A 27268-nucleotide genomic window follows, 5' to 3' on the forward strand; every position below is an offset into this window, starting at 1 on the left:
TGCTTAAGAGTCAATGGAGCATGCCCCCCCCCCCCCCACCCCCATCCATGCTATTGCACTTTATTTACTTTTGATGAATAAGTGATGAGATTCCGCTGATGTTGTTGGCGGTGGCACAACATTAGTATGCAGACAGAGACAATATGAAGAGAGACTTCTTTTTCTCTCTCCATGCATTGTTGACAAACTGTTTGTCTGTACTTAATGAATCACTCAGCGATCATTTAATTGTGATTGGGTGAGCGAGCTGCATGAGTTGTTGCTCGTGGACCTCAGAGTGACTCAGAGAAAATGGAGCCAGGCCCGCTAATAACAAATGAACCGCACGCAGAGTGATGGCGGCACCGAAGCGCATTTGTCCTCTGTGGCTATTAATGTCGACTCTCACAAAGAAATGATGGCGTTTATTAACAGCCAGAGCGTTGCGACAGAAAGTATGCTCTTTTCTGTATGTGTGTGTGTGTGTGTTTGTGCGTAAACATGTTAGCGATGCAGCGCAGACAACACTTGGTGGCTAAGCATTAGTACTCTCTGGCTGGATTCACTCGGTACCTCCATTAAATCACAGCAGCAGCCCAAATGGGAGAGGTCAGCAGTGACAAGACTGGCTGAGGTACAGCGTTCTGCAGACAGGTATTGGGTTCATGCTTGGGCTTGTGAGTGCAAACAGTCCTTCAAGGTTGTTGCTAAATCAAAGCGGCTGAGCTATCAAACATTGCCGGCTCGTGAAGATAAACGCCATTTGACAGATAATCTTATCTGCTTTAAATGTGGGAGCGAACATTTCCTGTATGAGTGGCTCCAGCGGGACTTCAACTCTTGAGTGTTGTAATTCATCCTAAAAATCATATTCAACACAGGAAGATGCACGAGAACCAAAGCTCACTGTATTACACAGTTGGGACAATAACCTTGAACACACAAAGCATCATATTACGCTGCTGGCATCGGTAATAGGAGATAAAGAAGTGCTTTTGGTAGTGGTCTGGTGGTCATTCCAATGTTTGAAGTTGTCTGAATTACATAACTGCCCCTTTACACAGCTCGAGGGCGGATGGTTGCCGAGAGCTGCTCCAGCTCATCCTTTGTTCTTGAGTCATGGTTTGAGTCAGATTATCTGGAGAGCTACCGTCGGCAAAGTACAAGAGGCCACTGAGAGCGTAAATGGTATCTGGTGTTTTCATTCCATGGCAGTGCATTGCGTCAGTCACTGGATCAAGTGACAGTTAACAAGATCATGCTGCACAAACACATCCCAGTGATTGTAAATATAAAGAGATGGAAGATAAAGGAGATTTTAAAGATACTTTTAAGTCATTATTGTTGTATCTGCTCGTCTTTTTGGCTTCCAAGTAGTAAGTATTTAATATAAATTGTCTGAAAACAGTGCTGCACTGCTGACCTTTAATGAACCCATGATAGGGAACTGAAATTCACTTTTAGTCCTGAGACTAATCAATATTTGATCAGTAGCGCTCGGAGTGTTCATTTCGTTGCTGGCACAAACCACAACCATCATCCAGGAGGCGTGAGAGAGAAAAAAGGAAAGCAAGCAAGCGAGAAATAAATAAATTAAAGTCCAATTTCTACCACTGTGCTTCTTCAATCAGAAATGTTCCAGAGTCAGAGACACAGCGTAAGGAGCGTGGCATCAGAGCAGTCACCAATAGCAAAGGCAGTACACAGTATACAATCAATAACAGTATACAATCAATAACAGTGACAGGCTTTGGGTTGTTTATAGTTTCCCTGTTCAATTCTCAATTCTCAAAACTTTCTCCCTTTTGTCTTGCATTGGTCAGAAACCATAAAACTGAAACCATAGCTTCTTTTGTTAATTATTTTTAAAGCTTGATACATTTAAAGTGCAAGATGAGGGACTACACAGACTTCAAATCAAAGGTGGTTGCAATTTAAAATGCGCCACTTTCATTTGATCAATTAGGGTTGAAGTGCAAATATGAATGTGCATAAATTCACAAAATATTAAATATATATCAAATTCGGAGTACTGTCATATTCGGAATAATAGTGTAAAATTAGCGTGCATGTGCACGTAGTCATTGCCAGTTCGAACTAACACAGGCTCCGCCCTCTACTGGACTCTATGGGTAATACTCTCCAATCACAAGCAAGCATTTGTACTGAACCTTTCCTCCTGTGCCTAAGGACACAAACACAACGACATGTTGCATACCTCGACCTGTTGACAGATCTGGATGAGCTTTGCCATTTGGTTCTCCAGCTCGCTGTTCCTCTTCACCAGGTTGGTCAGGTTGTTCTCCAGGGTTTGCTGTCGGGAGGAAGGAGGAACAGAGAGTCAAGGGCGGTCATTAGTACATACAGAGTGTACAGAATGTGCATTCACAAGTCAGGGTATGGTTGCCTCAATGTTATTGTGTATTTATATTTTGAACATTCAGTTTAAGTCACCTGATAGATTATCTATTATAATTTATCACCACGCAATTGGGTTTTTTCATTAAACAAACATTAAATAAGACAACAATCATTCAAATCTGGCGGCAGCATGCCATAGTATGTGATGTGGTATCAGTGCCATGTTATCAACATCATACCCAATAAGTAGCAACTCATATGTTCATACACTCATACATTTTATACATACATTTACAAAGAAAAGCAAAAGGATCGTAAGTGTTGAAGTCCTAACCTTAGTGCTATTCTAATACTGCATTGAAAACCAAATTACATGAAAAGGAACTCACGGATAACATTATTGTTACAAATAATCAATTTACATATTTTTGGGGGTCAGCTACAACACAGAAAAGATTTAGTCTTGTGATACTAGATAAATGGTCACTATTAAGATATCTTTCCAGGGACATCAACACGAAATAATACAATACTGAACTACTTTTGCCTCCTTTTATCATGTCCTGAGGGTTACCTTATAGCAAATGAAATCCAAGCAAAAAAGAAGACTTTACAAATGTTTGACAGCTGTTGTTTGGCAACTGGACATTTCAAATAGTTCAGTAAATTGGTCCAAATGCTTTGAGGCACAACAGACTGCTATTAAAACACATTGAAATTATTTCTATAGCTGAGTAAATATCAAAGTTACATTGACAAGTCAATACCTTGAAATCGGCATTTGAAGCAAAATATACTATTGGCTAGTCAATCCCACCATGAAATTCATTGTTTATTTTATTGTTTTCCGTTTTATTAGCTAACATACTGTCTGTAATATGATGATTTAACTGCCTGACCTCATCATACTTTACTTTACAGCCACAAAAACAACCATATGATCAACCTCCACCTTTTAATGATCAAACACTCAGTTACTATCCGTTAACTGTGGCTGTTTGTCAAATGCAAAACAAAACACACACAAAAAAATGTATTCACCCAAACACATAAACAGCACAAAAGATGGAAATGGAAACAGGCAAGTAGCGAGACAGAAATAGAACTGCCGTTCAAAAGGAAGCAAATCAACGATGGCGGCGACGACGATGGGCATCAAAACAACAACAACAACCACAGCTGCAAAGGAAACAGTAGAACAAAGCAGCAGACAAGCGGCGGGCGTTTGAAGTAGCTCTACTCATGCAGGTGAAAGGGAGGTGGGCTGAGAAAGCACCTGGCCACATCGCTGACTGTCTGACTCTCTGTCTGTTTGCCTGCTTTCCAATATCTCCTCTGCCTGACGCTCAGCCTGATTTACTCTGTCTGCTTGTTGTCGGTTTGACTTTGCACCCACTTAATTATTTATCTGCCTGCTTATCTCCCTCCCTGCATCCCTTCCCTATCCATCCAGGTGTCTACCTGTGTGCCTGTCTGCCTCTATGCAGCGGTTTGGGTAGGGGGGGTTGTGGGGGTTGTGGGGAAAAAGGCAGCCAGGGAACTCACCGCAGCGCTTGTCTTTGAAGCCTCCATTACCGCATCTGACACTCTGCCCGGGCTCACCTGATAAGCCTACAAACACACACATACACTTGCATAAGTGCACACATAAACACACACACACACACATACACAAACAGACAAGCCTGAACACACAACGTCCGCCACCTAAACGCAACTGAAGAGGAGAACTCCTCCCTGATAAAGCTGCCACAGACACTCTTCTTATGGTCTTCTACATGAATGCAGACGAGAATGGGGCTCACAGTGTCTGGAGCTGGAGATACATCACTGGAACTTGTGCGTTTGTTGTGTCGCAGCCCTGCGTGAGTGTGTTTGTGTGTGAGGGAGTTTCAAGTGGAACATCAGTGAGAGGGGACAGATGGGTCATTAATTAGCAAGCTGGAGACAAAGATGATTAATACATCAGTACACAGCTGCCTCCCATGAGACTGCAGTGAGGCAAACTCCTCCGTCCTCAACATACATACATACATGCATGCATGTGTGTGTGTTTCAGTCCGTCTTTATGTGTGTGACTCAGCAGGTGTGTCTGCATTTATAAATTTGAGATACACAATATCCGTATTTCTCTGTGTATGCAGATGACATCTGCTTGTACTTGCACATGTAGATGAATAAAGCCACTAAACCTTGTTTGTGTGTATCTGTTCTACTAAGTGACCACAAAATGTCTGGTGTGTGTGTGTGTGTGGGTTGATAAGTTTCTGCTTGGCACTCCTGTGGCTTCAGCCCGGCAGGCAGGATGAGTGGCAGAGAGAGAGAGGAGGGGGGGGGGGGCAGAGCAACCGTCAATAACAAACTCATTAAAACACACAACAGACATCAAAGACAGCTAGAACCACTCAGAGATAGGAGAGAGGGAAGAAAAACAGGGATGACGGAAGAAATGGAGGCAGAAAAGGGTGTGAAGGGTGGAAGAGGGTGCCAGCAAGTGTTGGATGGATGGTGACAATCAGGAACATGATGCGATGGCTTGTTCTGTCAAAATCATCATCAGAGCAGCTATGGCAACTGTTTGGAACGTGAAAAGAACATCAATATTAGGTTTCACCAGATGGTGTGTGAAGTCCCTCCTTAGTTCTTTGTAACTACAAGCTAGTTTACTGATTTACTGAATCATTCAAACGTCATGTCATAACTGGTAAAGACCTGAAATGTATAAATCGGTTGCTCGGAAATATCTGTAGCACCATACAAACTATTTATGACTATAAACTATTTAAACAGAAAGTCATTGTAGCATCTTGAGCTGTAACATAACTTTCAAAAATAATAAATGAAATCTCCACTCAGTAAACTTTATAACCATGTGAATGTTAAACTTCCAACCATGGGCGCAACTTCAACTTTCATTTTAGGGCTATATTTTGATAATTTGAGACTGGCAGGCAAAGTAGGAAGACAGGGTGATAAATACAATAAGGTACACAATTAAGGAGACAGCGAGAGATAAAAGAGATGGAGGGAGACGGAGGAGTGAGAGAAGGGAGAGCAGAGGAACCCCTGAATGGAGTAAAGGGCAAGTAGAAATGAGTGACGAATTGCATTTCAGTTGCTTGAGGCACATGATGGGCCTTGCTGGGTATAGGGAGGGCTCTTTGCATAAGGTAATATCATTCATTCACTGATTCAGCTTTGGACGTGGCATGCCATGAGAGTGAACAGAGAGAGTGCCACAGAGATGGAGGGGGTTGATGGGATTTAAATGGGCATGAGTCCCGTGCTGAGAGGGGCAGCTTGGCAGAGTAGCTCCAGTCTGGCCTGCCCTCTGATTCAGTCTTCTGTCTCTGCTGCAGCTCTCTTTTCCCCTCATTGTCTGTCTTTCTGTCACTCTCTACCTTCCTCTCTTTTCTACAGTACATCTACTCTCCCTCTAACCTGGCTGTCTGTCTCCTCCTTCGCTCTGTGCCTTGCTACTTCAGTCCTTTGTCAGTCCGTCTTGGCACAGCTACAACTGCAGCTGCTGACAGCCCATCATCTTGGGTTAGATCGCCCCCCCCTCATATGACTTCATTGTGTTGAGGGGCTCCTGGGTCTCATTCCTTTACAGATGATCCCATCTCTCTTTGAAACTAAAAAAGGACTGATCCCTATTTATATTACAGTAGCTACCGAGACTGGAGAGAAGGATTGTGGGAAAAAAAAAAGATACCTTTTCTCCAGAACACTTGCGTATGATGAAGGTTTTACTGAACACACATTCGACTGCTGTCACAGTTTGAATCCCAAACCATCACTGTTCACAGAGTCTGTAGATTGATTCACGTTACTGCTGAATCATGAAGTGACACAGCATTGCATCAAACGGAAATATAATTATTTGTGTCTATAAGGTGTAAACCCAAATACTCATGTTTACGTGAAATCCAACAAGCCAATGATGGATTTTTGAAAAGAAATCTTGTGCGTCAGTAGTAACTGTGACAAATTAGCAGTTGGCAATTTGTGATATCATATTACGGTAATCCAATTACAGTGTAATGTGTTACTCCTCAATCTGAGGCATGGGCTAAGCTCTTTGTTACTCTGCCACAGGAACATTAAAGGATTTTTATCTGAGGTCAAATTCAAGTTCAAGAATGTAATCGCAACAAAAGTGAGGCAGTGAGAGTGTTCCACACATCGGGCAGGCAACAACTCTGTCCTAAATATTAAGAAGTGCTTGGATATAGGGAACAAATGTACACAGGGGGTTTAAACTGCACGGCATTGCTTCCCAAATAAGATGACATCGTCCAGTGGCTGAATCTCTGGGTCGGTGCGATGATGTAACAACAAAAATTCAACCACCGCCACAACAAAAAACTGGAACAGAATGCCCGAAGGCAAAGTATCCAACTTCAAAGTCTTTTTTTTCTTTTTAATTAATGCGGGATCCTCCCCCATGCACAACAAGCCAGTAAGAGAAACAGAAATGAAAGGGAGAGAAAGAGGGGGAGATTAACCCCGAGAAAGAGCAATAGAACAGAACAAGCTCGCTTTACAGCTGTTGTTAACAAGAGGCTTTTCAGAATCTGGATGTGTCAGTAACACAAGCCTTCTGGGAAACAGGGTTTTTGTCTGAGGATAATATTCCATAGGGCAGAGCGCTTGAGACCAACCAATTGTAGCGGGGTATAACAAACGGGGAGTCACGCTTGTCTTATAACCCTCTGGCTGAAGCCCAATTAATGAGACCAATAGGGACACTTAAAACTAGCTAAAATGTGAACACTTTTTAGTCTGTATCTCGCTACCAAAAGCAGTCCATTTGTTCATTTTGGCTTTGTAGTACACGAGAGTTCCCCTGCTACCGATTCAACATGAAAATAAATATACAACAAAAATGTCTGTAATAGGTCAGGTATTCACTTTCAAAGCGTTAGCTCTGAATAAGATGAAACACATATTTAAACTCCGAATGGACTCCTGCGACCTTCAAGCTATGAGCGACCGCGTGAACATTCAAGGAATCCCGAAACAGTGGGGAGCAGCGAAGAATGGGAGCTGACGGCTAGAAGATGCTTACTTTCATTTATACGTCTAGTGGGGGAATTTATTTAAAGTTGCTCAGAGAAAGCAGGAAAAGGAAGCAGGGAAGGGTACGGAAGGACAAGTCTATGTTGCCAGAGTCAACTTCTCACAGCTTTGACGAATTCCAATTGCTTTTTCCCCTTAAGGCTTATTATGAGAAAGAGCCATCTTAAATGGACACAAATCCAATAGTAATTCAACTTTTTAGCCACATGAGGGGATTAGGATCAAGAAATCTCTCTGTAGGTTTGAAAGGGAATAATGAATCGTCATGACTGCTGAACAGCAGCGAGGAGGCCAAACACAAGCTGGCATTTGATTTTGTTTATAAGACTCTCAGATATCCCATGGGCCCATGTGTGCTTTTAGCTTCCCAATTATTTGTTTAGGTCAGGGACAGACTGACCCAGGACTAGTAAAAACAAGAAGAAAGGATGGAGAGAATAAGATGGAAAAATAAAACACAGAAAGAGATGTAAAATGAGGCAAAGCCATATCCCTGGCCATTTCCCAATGGCCTTCATAAGACAGTCTCATATCATCTTACAGGCTGAGAATACTGTGATATTTGAATGTTAAGAGATGGGAATTTAATGCTGCGGATTAGGGGGGTCTGGACTGAGATGAAGCGGGGTTAGTAGAAAACAGAGATATAGTTGAATGGGCTTAAAGGATCTCTCTGTTTCATTTCAATCGGCCTACTCTGGATTCTTGTTGGAACAGTGCAATTCAGTTTCAATGATTAACACTAAGAAAGGCAAATACCACACGAACAAGTGGCTTGGCGGTTGTTCAATATGATCAATATCTCTGCTTAAGAGAGAGAGCGAGAGAGAGGGGAACTCTTTTTTCACCTGTTTTTGGAGTCAACAGTGAAAAATAAAGTATATCTTACAAATCTATTAACTCGTGCTGTAAGTAAAATGGCACTTTGATTTGGTATGATTATTCAATGATTATCATATAACTAATGTAGTGTTGACTTTTGATAAATCATTTCCAGAGAAGAAGTCAAAGTGGAAATTGAAATCTTACTGATGCAAAAGATATTTGAGTGAAGCTGCTGCAACTCTTATTTGAGCTCAGCGTCTATGCAATCCTCATTTTTTTCATTGATTTGGGAATTACTTACATCCCACAGACACCAGAGCCTACAGTACAGGGCATGAGTGCATCTTTAAAATAGTTCTGTCATCTTGCTGTACAGTATGCTGTGCAGCTCATAACAAGTCCTTGTCATCCACGTGCAGCCACAGCAGATGATATCATTAGGATGGTGCTACTAGCTGTGGGCTAGATCAGGAATAAGACTCGAGCTGTAGCCAACAACTGTGACTCCTGACTAAAGACATTATTGTCACGGTGGCTTGGTTTGGCTGCTTTGTGGAGTAGCAACGGGCCTTTGAATATCATCATATATCACACACCAATATTTAGTAATCTATAGTGTTTACAAAGTTATGTGCAATATTGATAGGACATTCCAGAGAAACAGAGAGAACAGCTCTGTAGCTATCCTAAATCAGCTATGACAAGGGCACCTTGGTGAATGTGTTTCTGTTAATCTGTGACTGACATCAGATTACAAGATACAAGTCAAATGAATACGGTCACAAACAACTGCTCAGCATGTTTGGGTCTGATTTGTTGCTTGGTATGCTTTGCCCACAGATAACTATCCAAACAGCAGACCTGAGCCGAGCAGATAAACACCCCATATCTGCATCCATGAGGCCGCATCTTCACATTCCTGACAATATCTGGACTGTGACAGATGTGAACAAAACACAAGAAGAATAAACTGGTCTACTATTCTAACTCTACAGGTTAAAACGGCAAATGTTGGAGAACACCTTCAGCGTCCCAAAAGGACTACACCAGTCTGGTTCACATCTTAACATGTAGGCTTTGATGGGCAGCAGAGTGGCCTAATGAGCAGGGGGGGGGGGGGATTCAATAGTCCAGGTTAAATCTCTTGAGTCAATGAGCATCTCCGCTAAAGTGTCCTTCAGCAACGTAGGGAATTCCTGCTGCCTCTGAAAACACGGTCCTGTAACCGACATCTGAAACAGGAGGAGCGATTGTCCTTCGGAGGTTTTTTCTATCTTTCTTTTCTTTCAGGCTGTTTTTATTTTATTCTTAAACAAAGAAAAGTTGACAGTCTGGTGACAGTTCGGCTCCCACAACATTATCTACAAAAGCTGGCTTGTTACTTTTGCAATGTCAGGCAAATTAGATCCACAGTATACAACAGGACATTGTAATGCTTTTGACCATCCCATATAACACACACCCTTCTGATAGTTCCTCGGCAGTTTTTGCTTTTTGGGGTTGTATAGGGTATGGAAACAAGCCTGTGGGCAAACTTTTGCAAATTTTAAACTATATCTATGTGTATATAAACTATAAATAATATAAATAAATACACAAGCCATGCACTGGAGATATTTTGATATAGATGTGTGACAGTAAGGACGAGGCCCAGCTCGTTAGGTAGGATTTCCATGGCTCGTTATTAACCGCCTGTCCTCCACGTTCACCTCCCACAGCACCAGCTCCAAGTGGCAGCCTGCAGCTTGATGGGCTTCACTGTCCTCTTATTTCTCCTGATTGGTTGCAATCTCATATTCACACATCAATTTAGCCAAAATGCCCGCTTAGCTCCTGCATGAAAAACCAGACGCGGTACAGAAAGCGGCAACGAGACGGCGAGAGAAAGAAAGAGAAAGAGCCACATTTCATTGGCTGTAATACAATTATCTAGCTGCCGACTCGTTGGTTTATTCATATGACATTGCTATTCATTTTCCTTATTTTCTAAAATGCAATAACAGAGAGAGCAGTGTTTTGGGTCTGAGTCATTCTGCCTGATGAGAATCCAGAGGTTGTTGCTTTGCGCTGCATCTAAAACCCTCTGACTCATTGCTGCAATGAACAATAATCAACAAAATACCAACATCTTTTCAGCACAGATATGCTATGCCTTTCTATCAATATGGTCTCCAGAAGAGTTGACATAAAAGTAATGACTTCATACTTTCATTTAGTTCAGTCTAAGGTTCTTGTAGACAATCTTTATTGAGTATTTGATGAAGCATGTGATGAAGAAGAAGAATCTATTTCATTAGACTTTGACATTAATCTAGATTAGCCGTATGATTACTTAAAAGTGAAAAAAAGATTATTTTCAGTGGAAGTCGCAGAGCTGCAAAGCCAGCACCCGCAGGAGGTCACAGAGACGTGTCGTGAACACCCTCATAAATATAACGGCGTAATGAGACACACAGAAACAAGCGGCAGCTGCAGAAGATGTTTGCCAAGAGACAAAACAGGCAACCTGATTGGTTAGCTGGGTGCCGAGAGTGCAGAAAACCCCAAGACGAGGTGGGAAGGCATTGTATGTTTTGTATTAGTAAATAATACAGATGCGTGCACAAGCATAAAACTACCTCATGTTGGTTTTCGCTCACTGGAGCCGGAGATTTAAGAGGTAATTTCACATCAGCGTTGCAATTCCACACTGGCTGCATGAATCTCATACCAACATCTTTCATTTTAAGAATTACAATCAGCATGTGCTTCTGATTAAGTAGTATAATCCCAGTGATTTCAACCACACCCAGCGTTGTGCAAAAAAGTTACCGCAAAAGTAAGATAAGCACAGCGCCAGGGGAGACTGGTTAGCCGATCCAGAAAGACTGCTTCACTGAAAGCAAGGTGTTGTTCTCACTAAACCTCCACTTAAGCCTTTAAGCACCAACACATCCACCCAAAAGTGAGGGAAAGAGAAAAAGTTGCGAAAACGTCTAAGACACATTCATGTGGAGGTGACAAATGTCGACCATGTGAATAACTGTGACCGTATAGATGGTTAGACTCAAATAAATTCCAATGGGTATTCACTATTCATTATAAGTTCACGATCACCACCAGTTAGTTGACAATTTGACATCTAGATGTTGAAATGACGCAACCAACAATATTTGAGACATTGTCACGTTTTGGGAAATGAAAATATATTAATAATTACTGCACGTACTTTGAGTGGTAGCTTGACTAGAAAAGCACTTCATGAATGCGGTCCATTTACCATTAAACTGTACACACAACAAAGCTGTTGTGTCACCTTGGGTTAACAATCCGGCATGGCCCTCTCTGGTTTGTCACTTTCACATTATGCTTGCTGTCTCTCATTAGATTCTATCACTACAGAGGACATTATTGAAAGCCATTGGGAGAGACTGATAGAGACGAGTTGGTGCTGCATTTCCCTGAAGACACCGAGATTCAGAGCCGTTTGCCTGTGAAAACGCAATGAATAACTGACATGACAGTTATGAAGTTTTCATCACGGCCCCACAGCTTTGAGAGTCCTTGACGGTGTTTTACTAGATCACTCGTGGCAAAGTGACACACCAGATAATCTCACTTCCGACACATGGGCCGCACCACATTTGCGCTTGTGGAAAATTCATGTGCACTTCACAAACACTGGATAAGCAGGGCTTTCTGGTTGAGCTGGCACATGAACCTCAAACCCATTTTCCCCCCTCTGAGACAAGGCTGCCAGGAGGAGACCACTGATTCAGGCAGATGAAGTGATTTTCTAGGAATGGTTGCACTATCATCATCATTATCATCATCGTCGTCTTCTTCTCCTTCTATCTCAGCATTGCGATCTCTCTTTCTGTGCACCTGGATGCGTGCATCAACATGTACTCTGCGACTGTCAGCTCCGTCTCTGTGTTTCTCTTCTCCTCCCCTATATTGCATTTTAATCAGAGTGAACCTAAGTTATTGCTCTTTTGAGACTCATATCACTTGGCTATATCCTATAATCCTCCAAAACATTAGATGGTGATGATGAACTAAGCCTGTCTGGAATCACATAAAGATACGTTTGCATCATCTGAGACACAAAGAGTGACAATTAGAAAACTAGGCTACGTATTGAGCACAACAAAGTGCGGAGGCCCGCAGTTGGCTCACAATCTTCAGCGATAGTTTCTGCGTCTGGTCTGTTGTCTACACGTGCCACTGATAATCTACTATAAACATTGTCTATGATATGAATAAAATGTTAATGTTAAAATATGCATAAAGCAATAGTTTGACATTTTAGGGAAATATGCCTCTTCACGCTCTTGCAGAGATGAAAAGATCAATCTCGCATCTGTATAGTGAATATGTAGTTGGAGCCAGAAGCAGGTTAGCTTAGCTCAACATGAAGACAGCACCTCTTACTCATTAATCCACACATTACATCTTGGTTGTTAAAAATGTACAAAAACTGTAGTGAATAAAAACGTCAGTTCACCGTTTTATGGGGGTTCAGTTCAGGTGCTCAGACAATTTCTTCACCATTATGTAACGAACAACATATAGCAATTAGTGAGCTTGAGAGGTGCTGGAAGGCATGTTTTGTTACAGTCAGACTAGCCTCCTGTTTACAGTCATTATGCTAAGCTTCACTAACCAGCTGCTGGCTCCAGATACATATTGACTTTACAGACATGAGAGTGATGTTGATCTTGTCATCTAACACGAAGCAACAAGACGAATAGGCATATTTCCCGAAATTGTCAAACTATTGCTTTAAACAGCATTTCTGCACAATCTGAAGTTGATCTATTTACTACTTTCTGTTAGACATGTTGACGGCTGAAACCTCACCTGTGGGTTTGCTGCAGGCGGGTTGGCTGGGAGTGAGGGCTTGTCAAGCGATGATGAGTGAAACACACTGAACGTCTAACATCATGGAATCCCTTTAGCTTCTCTTTCTGTTTCCCGCCCCGACTGCTCTTGCCACCTCTGATCTGCTATACTTGCTATTCTACAATGTCAGCTCTCGCCCTCTCCTAATTTCTTTCTCAACCCTGACCTTTATCATCTTGTCCTCTACTTCTTTATTTGCCTTTTTTTTTTAAACTGTAAAAAAATAACTGTGGCAATAAGAGTCCTTTCTCCAAGACTTAGTGCTATTTTTGCTAGTTCTATCGGGTCAGTTGCGTAAAGATACAGAGCAGACACCAACTTCGGGTACCACTGCAAACAGCAGACCCAGTGGAAATGACATGTTTTATCTGATCTTCAATTATTAAAGTGCTACAAATTAATCTACTCTCTGTGGACTCGCATTGCTGTTCAACGTTCAGCCACATAACTGGAACAATAATCTGGTGTGAATGACACTTTCCAAGCTAAAAGCTTTACACTTGTCAGCTTCTAGTAAAACCTCCAGAGGAGTTCATCCGAGCTGACGGACTACAGAAATGGGGGTCGGTTCTGCGAGAGCGTGATAAGGTTATGAGCAACACAGTTAGCTGATTTCTTTTGAGGTGACAGGGTTCAGAGGCGGCGAACGCCTGAAAGCATACGAGACTAATTCAACCAGCAGGAGGGTAAACTACACACTCATACACGCACATGTACTTAAAAACACAAACGCATGTCATGATGTGTGTCGAAAATTTAAACTGAGATGCTGCTGCCTGCTGAAGGGCATCTTAACACAGCAGATCATCACTGTGCATCATTACTGGCGCAGGATTTCTAGGGAAACGGAGGCACAGAAGGCTCTGACGTAAAGCAACTGTGATTCCAAGCTACTTTTGCTGCAGTCTCAAATTCAGTTCCAGAAATACGTCGTCTCTAACACTTTTGCTTATCTCGACAGATCTCAGCGTGTATTTAACTCAATCTGCCACGAATATGCTTCTCCACTTCCCTGCCTCCCGAATTAAAAAAACCTTGCTTTTGCACAAGCCTAATTTTTTTCTTTTCAGCACTGCCATCTGACTTATTGAATGGGATCCCTGAGCTACAGAGCTCAGGGAATAAATGTTTGAAATTGACTTGCGGTACATAAAGGGCAAGTGGGAAAAAACAGCACAATGGAAAGTGTAAAGGGAAACGACAGCTTTTTTTTTTTTTCTTCCTGCTGTTTCAGCGGCACTGGATGTGATAGTTTGAGAGAAACGGTGAGATTTCCACCCTGAAGCGTTTTATCTTGCCTACCACAAAGAGACCCCCTTCTGAGCCCTGCAGGCATTCAGATGTGGAGCAGAAAAAGACCCAGACTCTCATCTTCCCAGGGTGCAGCAGGTAACATGCACACAACTAATCAGATATGTATATATACAATGCACAATAACAAGAAGTCAGAGCCTGCACACACTCCCCTCCTCCCTTTCACACACAGTGGCAGTGGTCAGTGACAAGACAGAGCGGCTCTATTAGTATCAAAGTGGATCTGTCCACCCTAACAGATGGCTTTGCTTCCTCCAAGGTGGGCGAAGTGATTTACTCTATCTCTACGATACTTTGCCTTATCTAATTGGACGGACCGTGGTCAGGAGGCAGGCCAGTAAATCATGTCACTGTCATGTATTTATAGATGAGGTCATGTAACTCTAGTGCTGATGGCAGCAACATAATATCTATATATGACACATGTTACCACGCCAACTGCTGGCAGGAAGCCTAACAAATGAGATGGATACTGCAGCAAGAAAAAGAGGAAGCGAGCGAATGTGAGAGGCACAGAGATAAAAATCTGATTATCATTGCACACATAAATATGACATCCTCAGCTTCGACTCTGACTGCGACATGTTACAACACCATGGATTCACATGCTGAGAATCCCAGCTCCAGCTCACTTAAGGAGTGAAACATCATAAAAGGATGACAGCCGAAGTGCAGAATCACACAACACAAGCCTAACTGTGGCTCAGCGTCACTGCTCTGCATTCGTGATATGGCCAGACACCAGAGTTATAGTGCAGGGAACCAGTCTGGACAGCGTCCGCGATGTAAACAGAGAAGACACATTCCCTGCGTTCCTGTGATTCTGCTTGGTTGGCTCTCCGGCGTCGATATCTGGAACAGACATTCCTCTTGACTCCCCGGGGAGATGAACTTTGTTACCGACTAACCCGCGCTAAACAGGAACTTCCAGGGATGTTCTTGCAGAGCAGTAACATCAGAATTAAGTTTAGTATTCAATATTCTTTTTACATATAAAATAATCCCCAATTTGATCACATTTATACTTGTCATCCTAGTGAACATCATATCTGGAGGTTTGGCTTAATACACAAACTATAATGCAATGCAAACAAACTTCTGACAGAAACCTGAGTTTCATCAAAATTAAGCAGCCGCCTGCCGGATTATGAAAGACATGCATTAGCTTGATGGCTTTTTTACGAGCACTGTTAGCTGCTGTATTCCAACGGGAAATTTCTAAAGAACAACCGGTGATATCAACTGCAGAGAGGGTTTGTGTATATTCTGTATGTTGGTATACACACTATACGTGGATGTACTGTGGCTCAGTGGTAGAGCAGGGTCGTCCTTCAATCAGAGGATCGGCGGTTCTATCACCAGCTCTGCTAGTCCACGTCGATGTGTCCTTGAGCAAGACACTTAACCCCAAGTTGCTCCCGTAGCTGTGCCCACGGTGTGTGAATGTTGTATGTTACTTAGTCCTAATGGGCAGGCGGCACCTTGCATGGTAGCCCATGTCACCACAGCCTATGTGTATACTAAATGGGTGTGAATGGGTGTGAATGATGACATGGAGTGTAAAAGCGCTTTGAGTGGACGGAAGACTAGAAAAGCGTCCATTTACTATTACTTTTATTCATTATTGTAATACTTACTTAAGCTGACAGGTCAATGAAGAAAATATTAGCAATTTTCACTTCCAAGAAAATCATTTTTAATGCATGGGCTGTGATCTGTATCTTGTCTGTGTGTGTATATGTGTGTGCGCTTGTGGCCATTTCATGCATCTTTCAAGCCATCTTTATGCCATAGCTACTGTAAGATAAGATATGAATGGTGATGTTTCTACTGTATGCATGACCTGAGATGTAACCGTGGCCGTGTGTCTCTCTGTGGAGCTTTAGTAGACAGGGAGCTGAATGCTACTGTCACCACCGTGCTGGCCAGAGAGGATAGATGATGTGTCCCTTTTTAGAAGCCATAAAAGAGGCCCTGCAAGTGTCCCGCTTTTCGAGGGAGCGCAGCATCGTTATTTTGTTCTCAATCTTTATGTCACATGAATTGAGGAAGCTAACGGGTAACTCTAATTGTCCAAAGTCAATTTATGGTCATATTGTCCTTCTGCTACGCGGCTGTAAAATCTTTTAAACCTGAATGACGTGTACATCTTGGACCAACTCTGCCCGATGGTGCACCTCACAGAAGAGGTCAACAGTGCATGCTGTGGAGGAATACAGGCCTGAACTGCTGAATACATGGAAGCAGAGAGTATTTTTTTAAATACTTGTTTAATCTAAACACAGCCATTTTGTATTTTGCCACAACAATGGTTGTATTTTCTAGACAGATTGACTTTAATTTTCTGGTTCAGCTCCAATATGGAAGTGTTTGGAACATAATAATCAGGGTAGATGAGTAATTACAATTTCTTTTCTGTCTCTTTTCTTAAGTCAATTCCTCAGGATAGAAAGCAACACAAATGCAACTGCTTAAAATGCAGATACGTATATATTCAGAATATATTAAAAAAACTTTAACTTTAACACTGGCATATACAAAAGTCATCAACAAAAGAAATCTCCCGCAACAATATGTAGCACGGATTACAGGCAGTGGCTTCTTTTAGATCTGCCTGTCGTACATGCAGCACTTCCTGGCTTCCTACATTATGAGTGTCACTGTGTTAGATAACGGAGCTCATCGTTGTGTGCGTGTACATGTGCTTTGAGAGACAATGTGCTTGTTTCAGGAAGCCAGAGATTCATGGGAATGGAATGAAGAACATTTCTGTCCGAGGCAGCTGTGTGTCTGAGACGGAGCGAGATGCTGGAGAACAGTGTGGGAGACTGAAATTCTCCTCAGCCAGCCAAAACAACACACACAAAGACAACTTTATGGATGCGAGATATGTTACGCTACAGAGATGGGACAACTTAAGGCAACTTAAAAAGAATGTACCCTCAACATTTCAATGACATTTTTAAACATCCAAAACATTCTTGCATATTGCTTGAACCAAACAATCACTTGGGTTTCTCCATCTATCTTTCCATTTCACAGTCCTACACTTGTACAAAAGAATACGAATTTTAATCAAACCTGAATATCCAATGCTAAACTTTTTCCTGTAGGGAAACTTTGTCTGCTGCTGTAAACTGGAAGTCAATTAAATTATTAAACAAAGACTGCCCATGGGGAAGAGCCATTTGGGGAACAGTTGGGGCTTTTTCAAGGGAATTCATCAGTTTAACATTAGCCAACATTTCTTTTTGATCAACTCTTCTCCCATATTTCACGTTTCTTTCCCTAAACTCTTGTGATTTTGAACTAAGCTAACTTATTCCTCGCTGACTGGCCTTCACAGAGAAGCAATCTTCGCTGTTAATGTATTGGGATTGCTTAAGCTGTCTTGTTGCTGCATCAGTGACATGAAAGACAAAAACATAACTCAATTTATGAGATGATGTTGAGCAAAGTGTGACTGTAAGCAGATAGGCAAGGTTGCTTCCTCACTAACTCGAGGAGCTGTGCGTATTTGGCCTACGTCCAGTTTGGGTAATTTAGCGCTCTAAGCACCCAGTGTCATTGAGTTCTTCATCTCTCTGCTGAAAGGGAAATTATGCGATTTACATTACAAGCAGTTGCAACAGTGAAGCTGCAAAAAAAAAGGAAATCAGCTGTCTTGGAGCCAAAACTGAAGTGGACAGAGCCACTGCCTTCCAAAAATGAAAAGCACTCCATAATGAGAATGACTATCGAGAGCGACTATCACCAAGTAGTTAAACATTCTTTCCTAGATTAGAGGGAATGATGCAAATGAGGCTTGTTTTGCCACCAGTTATCAACCGCAAAAAGAGTTTGTAACCTGATTTCAACCCACATGACTAGATGAACTAGGCAAAGGACCTACTGGGTGCTTTTAAGTTTCTATCCTTCAGGCGGAGTCACACTTCCATCAATGACGCAGGTTTGCACTGGTTTAGCTAGCAATGTTCAGTCAGCAAGCTTCTGGCGCTACCATTTTCTGGAGTGACTAAATCTTTAAACTGGCAGGATAATTGATGATGAAAACACAACACTCATATATTACCACCCTGTAGAGATGATATAGTGGACATGTTAGCAAACAGTTTCCCATTTATACACCCAGGAGACACGGAGCAACAATAGCAATTTCAGCTCTATTTTGGTCTCCACCCACTCCTGAGGGAAATATCTGGCACATTAGCCGCTAAATGCTCCCCTATGTCCACCAGCTAGTCGCTAGCTTTGTATGTCTGCTATTTGGTGCTGGGCAGGTAGCGTACAGTGAGTCAGAACGTTGCCTGCTATGGCCGAAAATTACACAGATGAGAGCGAAGAGAGTGAGCCAAAACAAGTTGGGGGCCATTTAAACAAAACAATGAGTTGAAAGATTCTCGTAGAGCTGATGGGAACTGCAAAGTTAGGTGATAATTATCTGTGGATTTGCCTCAATAAATGACACCTTTCACATTATACACAGTTATTACATCCATTGTTAATGTACAAATATTTATGAAGCAGCTTAAAATGCACACTTTAAAAGTCACAAAGTGCATATTTAATTTTAGAACAACTGACTGTGGTTATAGGCTGAATATCCAGTACAATTGCTTGAAATTCACTCTTCAAAATTTAGATAATAGAGATGATTCAATGCTGGAAAATATTATTAATTATTAACCTATGATTACTGTTCCCTGAGTGAAGCTCAGAGAATATTAACCACCGGGGTTATTTTAAGTTTGAGGATGAACCAGAGGTCCCCGTTGTCCTCAGGCCAGTGAAGACCTGCTGTTGATCTCACACTGGTGTCGTTAGGTCAAACTAAGTGTTTTCCCAGTGGCGACACACTGTTTCTGCCTGGCAGCCTCACAACAGGACACAGAACTCATCACGCACACAGCAGCATGCAAAAAGGAAGTGTGTGTGCACAGACACCAAAAACATGCCACAAATGAGACAACAGACAGTCACCCAATGTGCCTTCAGCCTCTGTGTGTATACATGCACACATACATACTTCTGTGTACTTCTGTCTGACATTCCAGAGTCAGTATAAATATTCCTGTTATGCTTCATTGTCTTGTCCACTGTCCCTGAGCCACAAACCAAAACAGCTTCTGAAGGACCTGAAAAATCTCTGGTATGATTAAAATTAGTGGATTTTAGTGGAAGCTTTTTACATGTTTCCAAGTCCCACAGGAACAGTGAAATGTAATTTCTAAATCAAGTAATGTTTAGAGACTGCATGTGTCATCAGTTTCCCGAAGCATAGCCCCTCCCTTTCCCTCATATAAATGTGATCTGTGCTCGGGATTGTTGCACATTAATACCAGGGAGTGCTTACTCATCAGATATTACAGCCAAATAATGTGGCACTATATGAAGGGTTGGGATCAAAATGCTTAGAAGCCAGTGCAAAGATAACATCAGCATGCATAGATGAGTTTCATTGTTGGTTAATGTGTAAATCCTCTTACGTTGTGGTGTGTAGCTGCAAGACATCTGACTAAAACACATAAATAGTGATGGGTTTTATGATTTGCTGTGCATTATGACAAACCATGTTGAACAGTGGATACATGAATAAAGCAACAAAGAGAGACGGCACATCATTTTTTAAGAACAGACACAACATACATGTAAATTCAGGCATGCTCCGATGCATCGTAAATATACATATAGTATGTTTTTAGGGTGGATGCCACACAAATCCAAAAGTTGTATTTATCAGCTTCTTAGTTAAAACGATTTTTCTTGAGTGTCAAAAGAGTCAGAGGCTCAGCTAAGCTTTGCTATGTTGTCAGCTTCCAACAGCTTTACACTAAAATACACGCAGCACAAGCCTTCAACTGCCTGAATTTCAGTTTCAAGCCTCGTAAAAAAGGCCAAAAAAAAAAGAAGTGTCAAAAAGGCAGATGAAAAAGAAAGAGGGGGTGGAAAATCGAGCAGGGTTCAACCAGTATGGATTTACAGGTCAAATATTGGGATACAGGCTGATATTTTGTGCTGATATTCAGTTTTTTTTTTAAGTTGACTATTTTCATGCAAAAAAGAAAAAAGGGTTTACTTCGGAATTTAATCCTTGGGAGTGTGAAAAGTCCTTAAAACAGATTTACTCCATGGACACTAAAACAATTGGGAAATTCTTTAAGGCTTGCAGACCAAACATGCATATTTCATAGGCTTTCATAGACAAACAAGTTAAACAAGTTATTTAAAATAAATGTAATTGAGTGAATAAATTAAAGGTGCTATATACAAGATTGGGAGCATTTCTATGAACTCTTAACAGCTCTCAAAGGCTCTCTACGTGGTGATGGCTGAGCCTGCGGCTTTCAGCTAACGGTGCTCGCAGATAACGGTGTTAACAGTGCAAACAACGGCAAAAGTAATGACAGGGATAACAGTGTTAACCTGAGGAGGAACCAGAGGGTGGGCGCTACACTTTCCGCAACGACGCAGTTGGTCGGGACCGCGTCATCAGCTGTGACCGCTGTATGAGCGCAGTGCAGAGCGCCGGCTATGAATGAACCAGTGGGGCAAGCTCACATGCACTAACATGCACTAAAAGCCTGCGCGGCCGGCTGGGCTGTGTCAACAAAGCTAGGAGAAGCTCAGATAACAACCCACACAGAGGAAGAGCGACTTCATTCTCTGCTCAGGTAGACATTACTCCACTATATCTTTTTATTTTAATAAATATTGAATTTAGCACCTTTAAGTATACATTGCAGAGAAAATTTAAAGTTTTTCTTGAGTCATGGACCTCAATTTTAAAGATGATGAACAACACTGATTTGCAGATAAACGCCCTTAGTCTGTCCTACAGCTGATTTATTTCAGCAGATCACATGGACCATCCTGTAGCAGTGCATCTGTATCACACTATAGCTGCCTCAACTGTGAATAACAAGGACCCAGCTACTAAAGTGAACCCTGCTCTGACTTTATGGAAGGAAAGCAAGGGGAGGGGGGGGGGGGGGGGGGGCATCAATGGATAATGGATAAATGGGGATGGATACATTTGTACATAGCTTTCAAACATACACACAAAACTCAGATGAGTAATGCCGGTTATATGCCTTTTTCCGCATTGCATTGTATCACTGCAGACACCAAAGCTCTTAAAAGCTTTCCACTTTCTCTCTGCATAAATTGTGCATATGCATGATGCAGTGCCTGGGAGTGACTTGATAAGCTTTTTTTTTTCTTTTCATGACCCATTTAATTTCATGATAGGCTGGCGTGACATATTTTCACAACACATGCATGATGCATTGACAGTAGTGAAGTACAGGCACTCGCTCGTGCACAAACGCACACATTCACGCTCGCTACCCGATGTTAATGCACGTAGGCATAGAAGTGGCGCACACAGACTCTAAAAGCTTTCTACTACATCCTTGCTGGTTCCGTCAGCATGACTAAGTGTGCTCCATCTCACACTGTTCTCCAGATAGAGAGCCATGATTTCCCCTGGCATCTCACACTCAGCTCCCAATCACTCCACATATGTCAGAGGTAATAGCATCTGCCACTACACACATGCACACCCACATGTGCTCGCAGGTGCGTGCACACACACACACACATACACACACACACACACCTGTAGATACTGCCCACAGGTACACATATTTGAAGGCAAGCATATACCCTCCCACACACAAACACACTGGAGGGCTATGAGTCTCCCTCTCACCAGCAATATGCTGCTGCAGCAGCGCATGTGGGTTTGTGGGCGACTGCGGGCGGAGAGGAGTGGTGTTACCTAAAACAAGGCAGATTGGCCAGGGGCCAAATGATGGAGAGGGAGGAGAGAGAGAGAAACAGAGTGACAGAAAGCAGGTGGGAAGGATGATGTTCATGTGGCTGCATGCAAAACAGAGTAGTGACAGAGGGGGAGGACAGCTGCAGAGAGAGTGTGGGGTCAGACTGTGCACGAGGAAAAAAGATGAGAAATTAAGAGTTGGTGTGCATGAAGAATTCAGCTTGGTTGAGAACTTGACATCGCTGCCTTTTGATTTCCTCTTATAATCAATAGTTAGTGTTTGGCGTACAATCAGATTAGGTGAGCTGAACTGTATTTCGCATATTTGCCTGTATCTGTGTTTGTGGCAAGAGTCAGAACGTACATTTGTGGGTTATGGATGCGATGTGTGTGTCTGTGTGTGCGTGATCATGCACACATGCAGAAGCTCGCCTCTGGATTTAGCAAAGCAAATGGGTGTAAATACAGCGGAAGTGGAGTCAGCAGCAGGAGCAGGCATGATGCACAGAAAAAGAGTTAGACAGGGCCTCAAGGAGCTTAGAAGGGGGGAAAGTAGAAGACGAGGGGTGAGGGGGGTGTGAAGGAAGAAAACGGTGAAGATAAAGGGAAAGAAGCATGGCTGGAGGGACAGAAAGAATTGAAGAGAGGGGAGAGTTAGAGAGCAAAAGTTGGAGAGGAGAGGAGAGTGGGGGGGGGGGGGGGGGGGGGGGGTGTCAGTGTGCTATGACTTGCCTCTTTCCAAAACAGGAATTAATCCAATAATCGCTGGAAAATGTTTTGCATATTTCTTCATTCTTCTCATATACATAGTCTATCATCTGGCACGAGTATGCGTGAGACCTGCCAAGACCTTGGAGACACACACACACACACACACACACACACACACACACACACACACACACACACACACACACACACACACACACACACACACACACACACACACAACAAATCCCATTGCTGAAGGGTAAGTGCACATGGGATGCCACCGAGAGTTGAAGATCCAGAGTCTTTAAGTTTATCTGCTGCTTTTTTCAAGTGTTGTGCGAGTGTCACAAATGTCAGCAGCCCTACTGTAGGCTTTGCCACCGTGGCAGCTCAGTACTTGATGCTAAAGCACACACACTTCAAACCCTCAAGAGCCTTTTAGAGTCAGTAAATTAACTGCCAGTAATAGAGAAGGGAAGACAAAGACTTCTTAAACTAGTGATGTGAGCTATTGATCATTGCTCTTCATTTATTATTATGTTTTTGTTCAGTTTCTTTCTCATCTTACTGTCTCTCTCCCCGTCTATTGGCTTCTCCCTTGCCACTTATTTTTTTCCATTCGGGTGTCTTTCTTTGATCAAATAATGACTACTGTGTGATGTTTTGGTGCTGGCCAGCAAGTGAGTGAACTAGCTCACAAACTTGTCGGCACAAGAGCTACAAGGTGACTTTACAGACAATGGGCGTCATACAAGAACCTTTAGAACGAACAGATTCGTTATTAAGTGGTAGGTACCCCGGATTTTGGAGAATGTGCAGCATTTACCAATTTTCTCGTAATTTAAATTTTGTATTATGAATGAACACAATTTACAAGTGGTCCAGACCTCATGTGTAATCAATCTGGTGTTAACCAAGCCCACGTTTCTCACTAATTGATTCTATATTTCATTACTATAAACCCTATATAAATTACACTTCATAATCATGATCACATTATCCTGTTTGACTCTGTAATTTCAATTATAGGCTAATATAACCCTAAATGTATTCATACAGGCTAACAATATCACCATCAATTTAAAGTGGCTATTGATGCCATTGTATAACACAAAAAACATCAATATGAACATTTCAAAATGTAAAATGACCCCCTTTCAATGCAGTCATCAATCGCCTTGCTGCGGCAAAACGTTTTTCATATCCAACCATTTCTTCTTTATTTCAGTGACAGTATGACCCTCAGGTGACACGGCATTGACAGCACTCGTTTTATTCCCCCTTGCCTTGGCTTTAGTAGGTCCCTTAATTCAGCTGCTAACGCTGTTAGAAAGTTATGGATCTTCAAAAGCAGGACTTCAATATAGGATATATGGGGCAGGACGCGCGAGGTATTATTGGGCCGTTACTTATGCTAATCAGCAATTGTCATGAACATGTGCTCATATTTAACGCACAGATGGCATTCCTCATGTTTACGCGGGTCATTGTTACAGTTATCTGAAGCTAGGAGCGTTTGCTGAATCTGACGGCACACTTGTACAAGCCCAACATCACTGAAAGCCTGGGATACCAGACAAGAACTTTTATTGCTGGTCTGCATACCTTTTTCACAAGCGTCTGCTCTTTTCAGACGTTCTTTTTTTTTTTTTTCTTTGAAAGGAAGAATTCAACATTTTGAAATACGTTTGCTCGCTTTCTTGCACAGAGTTAGATGACAAGATCAATACCCCAATCATGTCACATGGTAAATATAGGCCTAAAGCAGCCTGTTAGCTTAGCTAAGCACTACAAATGGGAGAAATCTAGTCTGGCTCTGTCAAAAGCTAACGATATCTGCCTACCAGCACCTCTAAAGCACACTAATTTCACACTTTATACCTCATTTGTTTACTCTGTATAAAAACCTAAACCACAGGGTTATGTGTGGGACTATCTCTTGGCCGGGAACAGCAACGTTCTGGTGTCACTGCTTATTGCCTGGCAAATGCTACCAGCCAAAAAACAAAAAGTCTAAGTGCTAAACAAGGCTAACATGCTGCTGGTTCCAACTATATAGCTTCAGTACAGAGAGTGATCTTAAGCATACTTTCCAAAAGCCCTTTAACAAACAGATCCCAACATAAATGGAAACACAAAAGGATTCGCCTGAAAGGGAAAAAATGACAATCTCAGTTACAATCTTCCAGGATTGGAAATTGGACTTCTTCCCCTTGCAACAGTGTTCATTCTTTAAGATGGCAACTACACTATTCTCACGCACCTATACTTATGTATCCAAGTGAGACTAAAAAAATCACATATTCAGTACTTCTGCAAAACCTCTGCTTTGCATCTTCGCATTAATAAATGCAAATTAACCTGAACGTAGAACTTTTAATTAATGACCCAGTCATGTGGTAGACCTACAATGTTGCAATTTCACTTTTGGGGTTACACTGTTTACATTACAGACAAAAGACCAAAATCCTTTGCTGAGAGCACACAACACACACTTCAGCTCCTTACTGTTGTCTACCCGGCCGCTGATCGGGGTTGTTAGGCTGCCACAAAACTTACACTAATGAACCACAGACTCTTCCAAAGCAGCAGGTGATGAGACATTCACCGCTATAACAGAACGTTGTATGTTAGCTGGAAGTGGTTTCAGTGGCTCTGATGGTGTGAAAACAAATACAAATCTAGAGTGTAGTACCTTTTAAGCTGCAGTCTTTTAAAATGATCAAAAAAAGACTATTACCAAGGTTTGCCAATTATAAGGCACAAATGTCTTTGCCTCTGAGCAAAGAGCTCTGCTCAGCAGCTGCCTGGGGAATTGACTCACTTCCCTGCAGTTTCAGCAGCGGCACATTCTTCTTCAGCGCTGAAACTTGTTGGCATTTTCTTCCCTGAAATATCCGACCTCCTCACCCAAGGGAAGCTTACCTTCCCCTTAATGTGTGAGCAATCATTTAGTGGCAGAGCAGCTCCCAGCGTACACAGCAGACAGAGGAAGCAATGTGAAGGGTAATCCAGAGGTCAGAGATCAAATGGAGTGAGGCGGGGTCAAACAGAGGCAACTGAGCGCAATTATTAAGCAGGACTGACGTGTGGCCAATTAGAAGAGCTGAACGGGGCATTGCAGAACACTCTTCAATAACAACCTGTAGTCACATATGACTGAAAATACAATTAAGAGCGTGATTCACTAAATACTAGTCTTACAAAGACACAGAGAAAAGGGAGAATGCAGTGGAAGACACACAGCCCTTTTTGACCTACATCTTCCATGATTAGCTATGCACAAGTAGGACTTCCTCTCCTTCGCCTTGCCACGAGTGAGAAGAAGATTATAAGTTAGCTGCTACTGCCGCTGGTGAGCTGAGCCGGAGCTTGAACTGGAGCTGGTCTCCTCCCAGATTTGGGGTTGATTGGGGATTTCAAAGTCAAGCAAGTTCAAAGCCTTGACTGGGGAACGTTCAAAAGAACCACAGCTAGCCATGAAGTGGAGAGGAAAGGAGGGGGAGAGCTAGCTAGCTACTTATAGTAAACTCTCCCACAGTCTGTAGAGAAGGCATTGGCAGAAAAGGGGAGGTGTAAATGCTAGTGAAAATAAACTCTGCGCTCCGGTGGGTTAAGTCGATGTGAGGTGCTGAGCAGGTGGAATTTTGCTGACATATTGATGCAAAACTGAAAGTGAGAGCCAGAAAGTTTTGGGAGCAAAAATCATAAATAATACAGAACGTGGGATTGCATTTTTACTGAATCACACAATGTGATGGATTTTTGTTGTACATGGAATGTTAACAACGTCTCCGGAAACGTTGCCAGCCCATTCTCACACCCACAATTTTGTACTGTAGAGTGACAAAATAAAGCCTAAATGTAAAACCATTAAAATTGAATCAGCCTACAAACACACTTTTCTACAGATGAGGCCCTAAAACCGCCAATGTAGTGCTTTCTCAAGTATTTATTTTATCTCTGTGTGCTACTTAATGCCATTCATTTGACTCCATGACAATCAAACCATGGCAACACCCTTGCACCCTGGGGACAGGGACTTAAATAATCAATTAATTTTAGTTGTGCTGGTGTAAAATCAGTTACACTGCAAGCTTCTGTGATAATGTTTTATTTTGGATAAAGGGTGCATAAAGAGGTATGTAAACAGACACACTTGTGCTAAAAGTTTTTAGGCCAGCTGATGAGACTGGCTGCTTTAGGTCTTTAGTGGTGGAATTAGCTCCAGTTAGTGCCTCTCTCTTTTGTTTTTCACCCTGATTCAGCAGTCCTGGACTTTACGCAGAGCCTCTGAAAGCTCAGTGGCCACAGGGAATGCCAGCTCATCGA

The 27268-nt window shown here is 42.2% G+C and overlaps 1 protein-coding gene across 1 annotated transcript in view; it reads right to left on the minus strand.

Annotated features, from left to right (window-relative positions):
• The window catches only part of mid2 (midline 2), a 103505-nt gene that overhangs the window by 37062 nt on the left and 39175 nt on the right, over positions 1–27268 (minus strand). Inside the window, exons 5-7 of the mRNA XM_076103633.1 lie at positions 3802–3951; positions 2763–2779; positions 2198–2293 (exon numbers count right to left, since the gene is read on the minus strand). Of these exons, the coding sequence (XP_075959748.1) occupies positions 2198–2293; positions 2763–2779; positions 3802–3951 (263 nt within the window). The remainder of the gene's footprint in view (positions 1–2197; positions 2294–2762; positions 2780–3801; positions 3952–27268) is intronic.

Source organism: Anarhichas minor, unplaced genomic scaffold (genome assembly GCF_050575085.1).
Source record: "Anarhichas minor isolate MPS153535 unplaced genomic scaffold, ASM5057508v1 ptg000028l, whole genome shotgun sequence".
Taxonomy (NCBI): domain Eukaryota; kingdom Metazoa; phylum Chordata; class Actinopteri; order Perciformes; family Anarhichadidae; genus Anarhichas; species Anarhichas minor.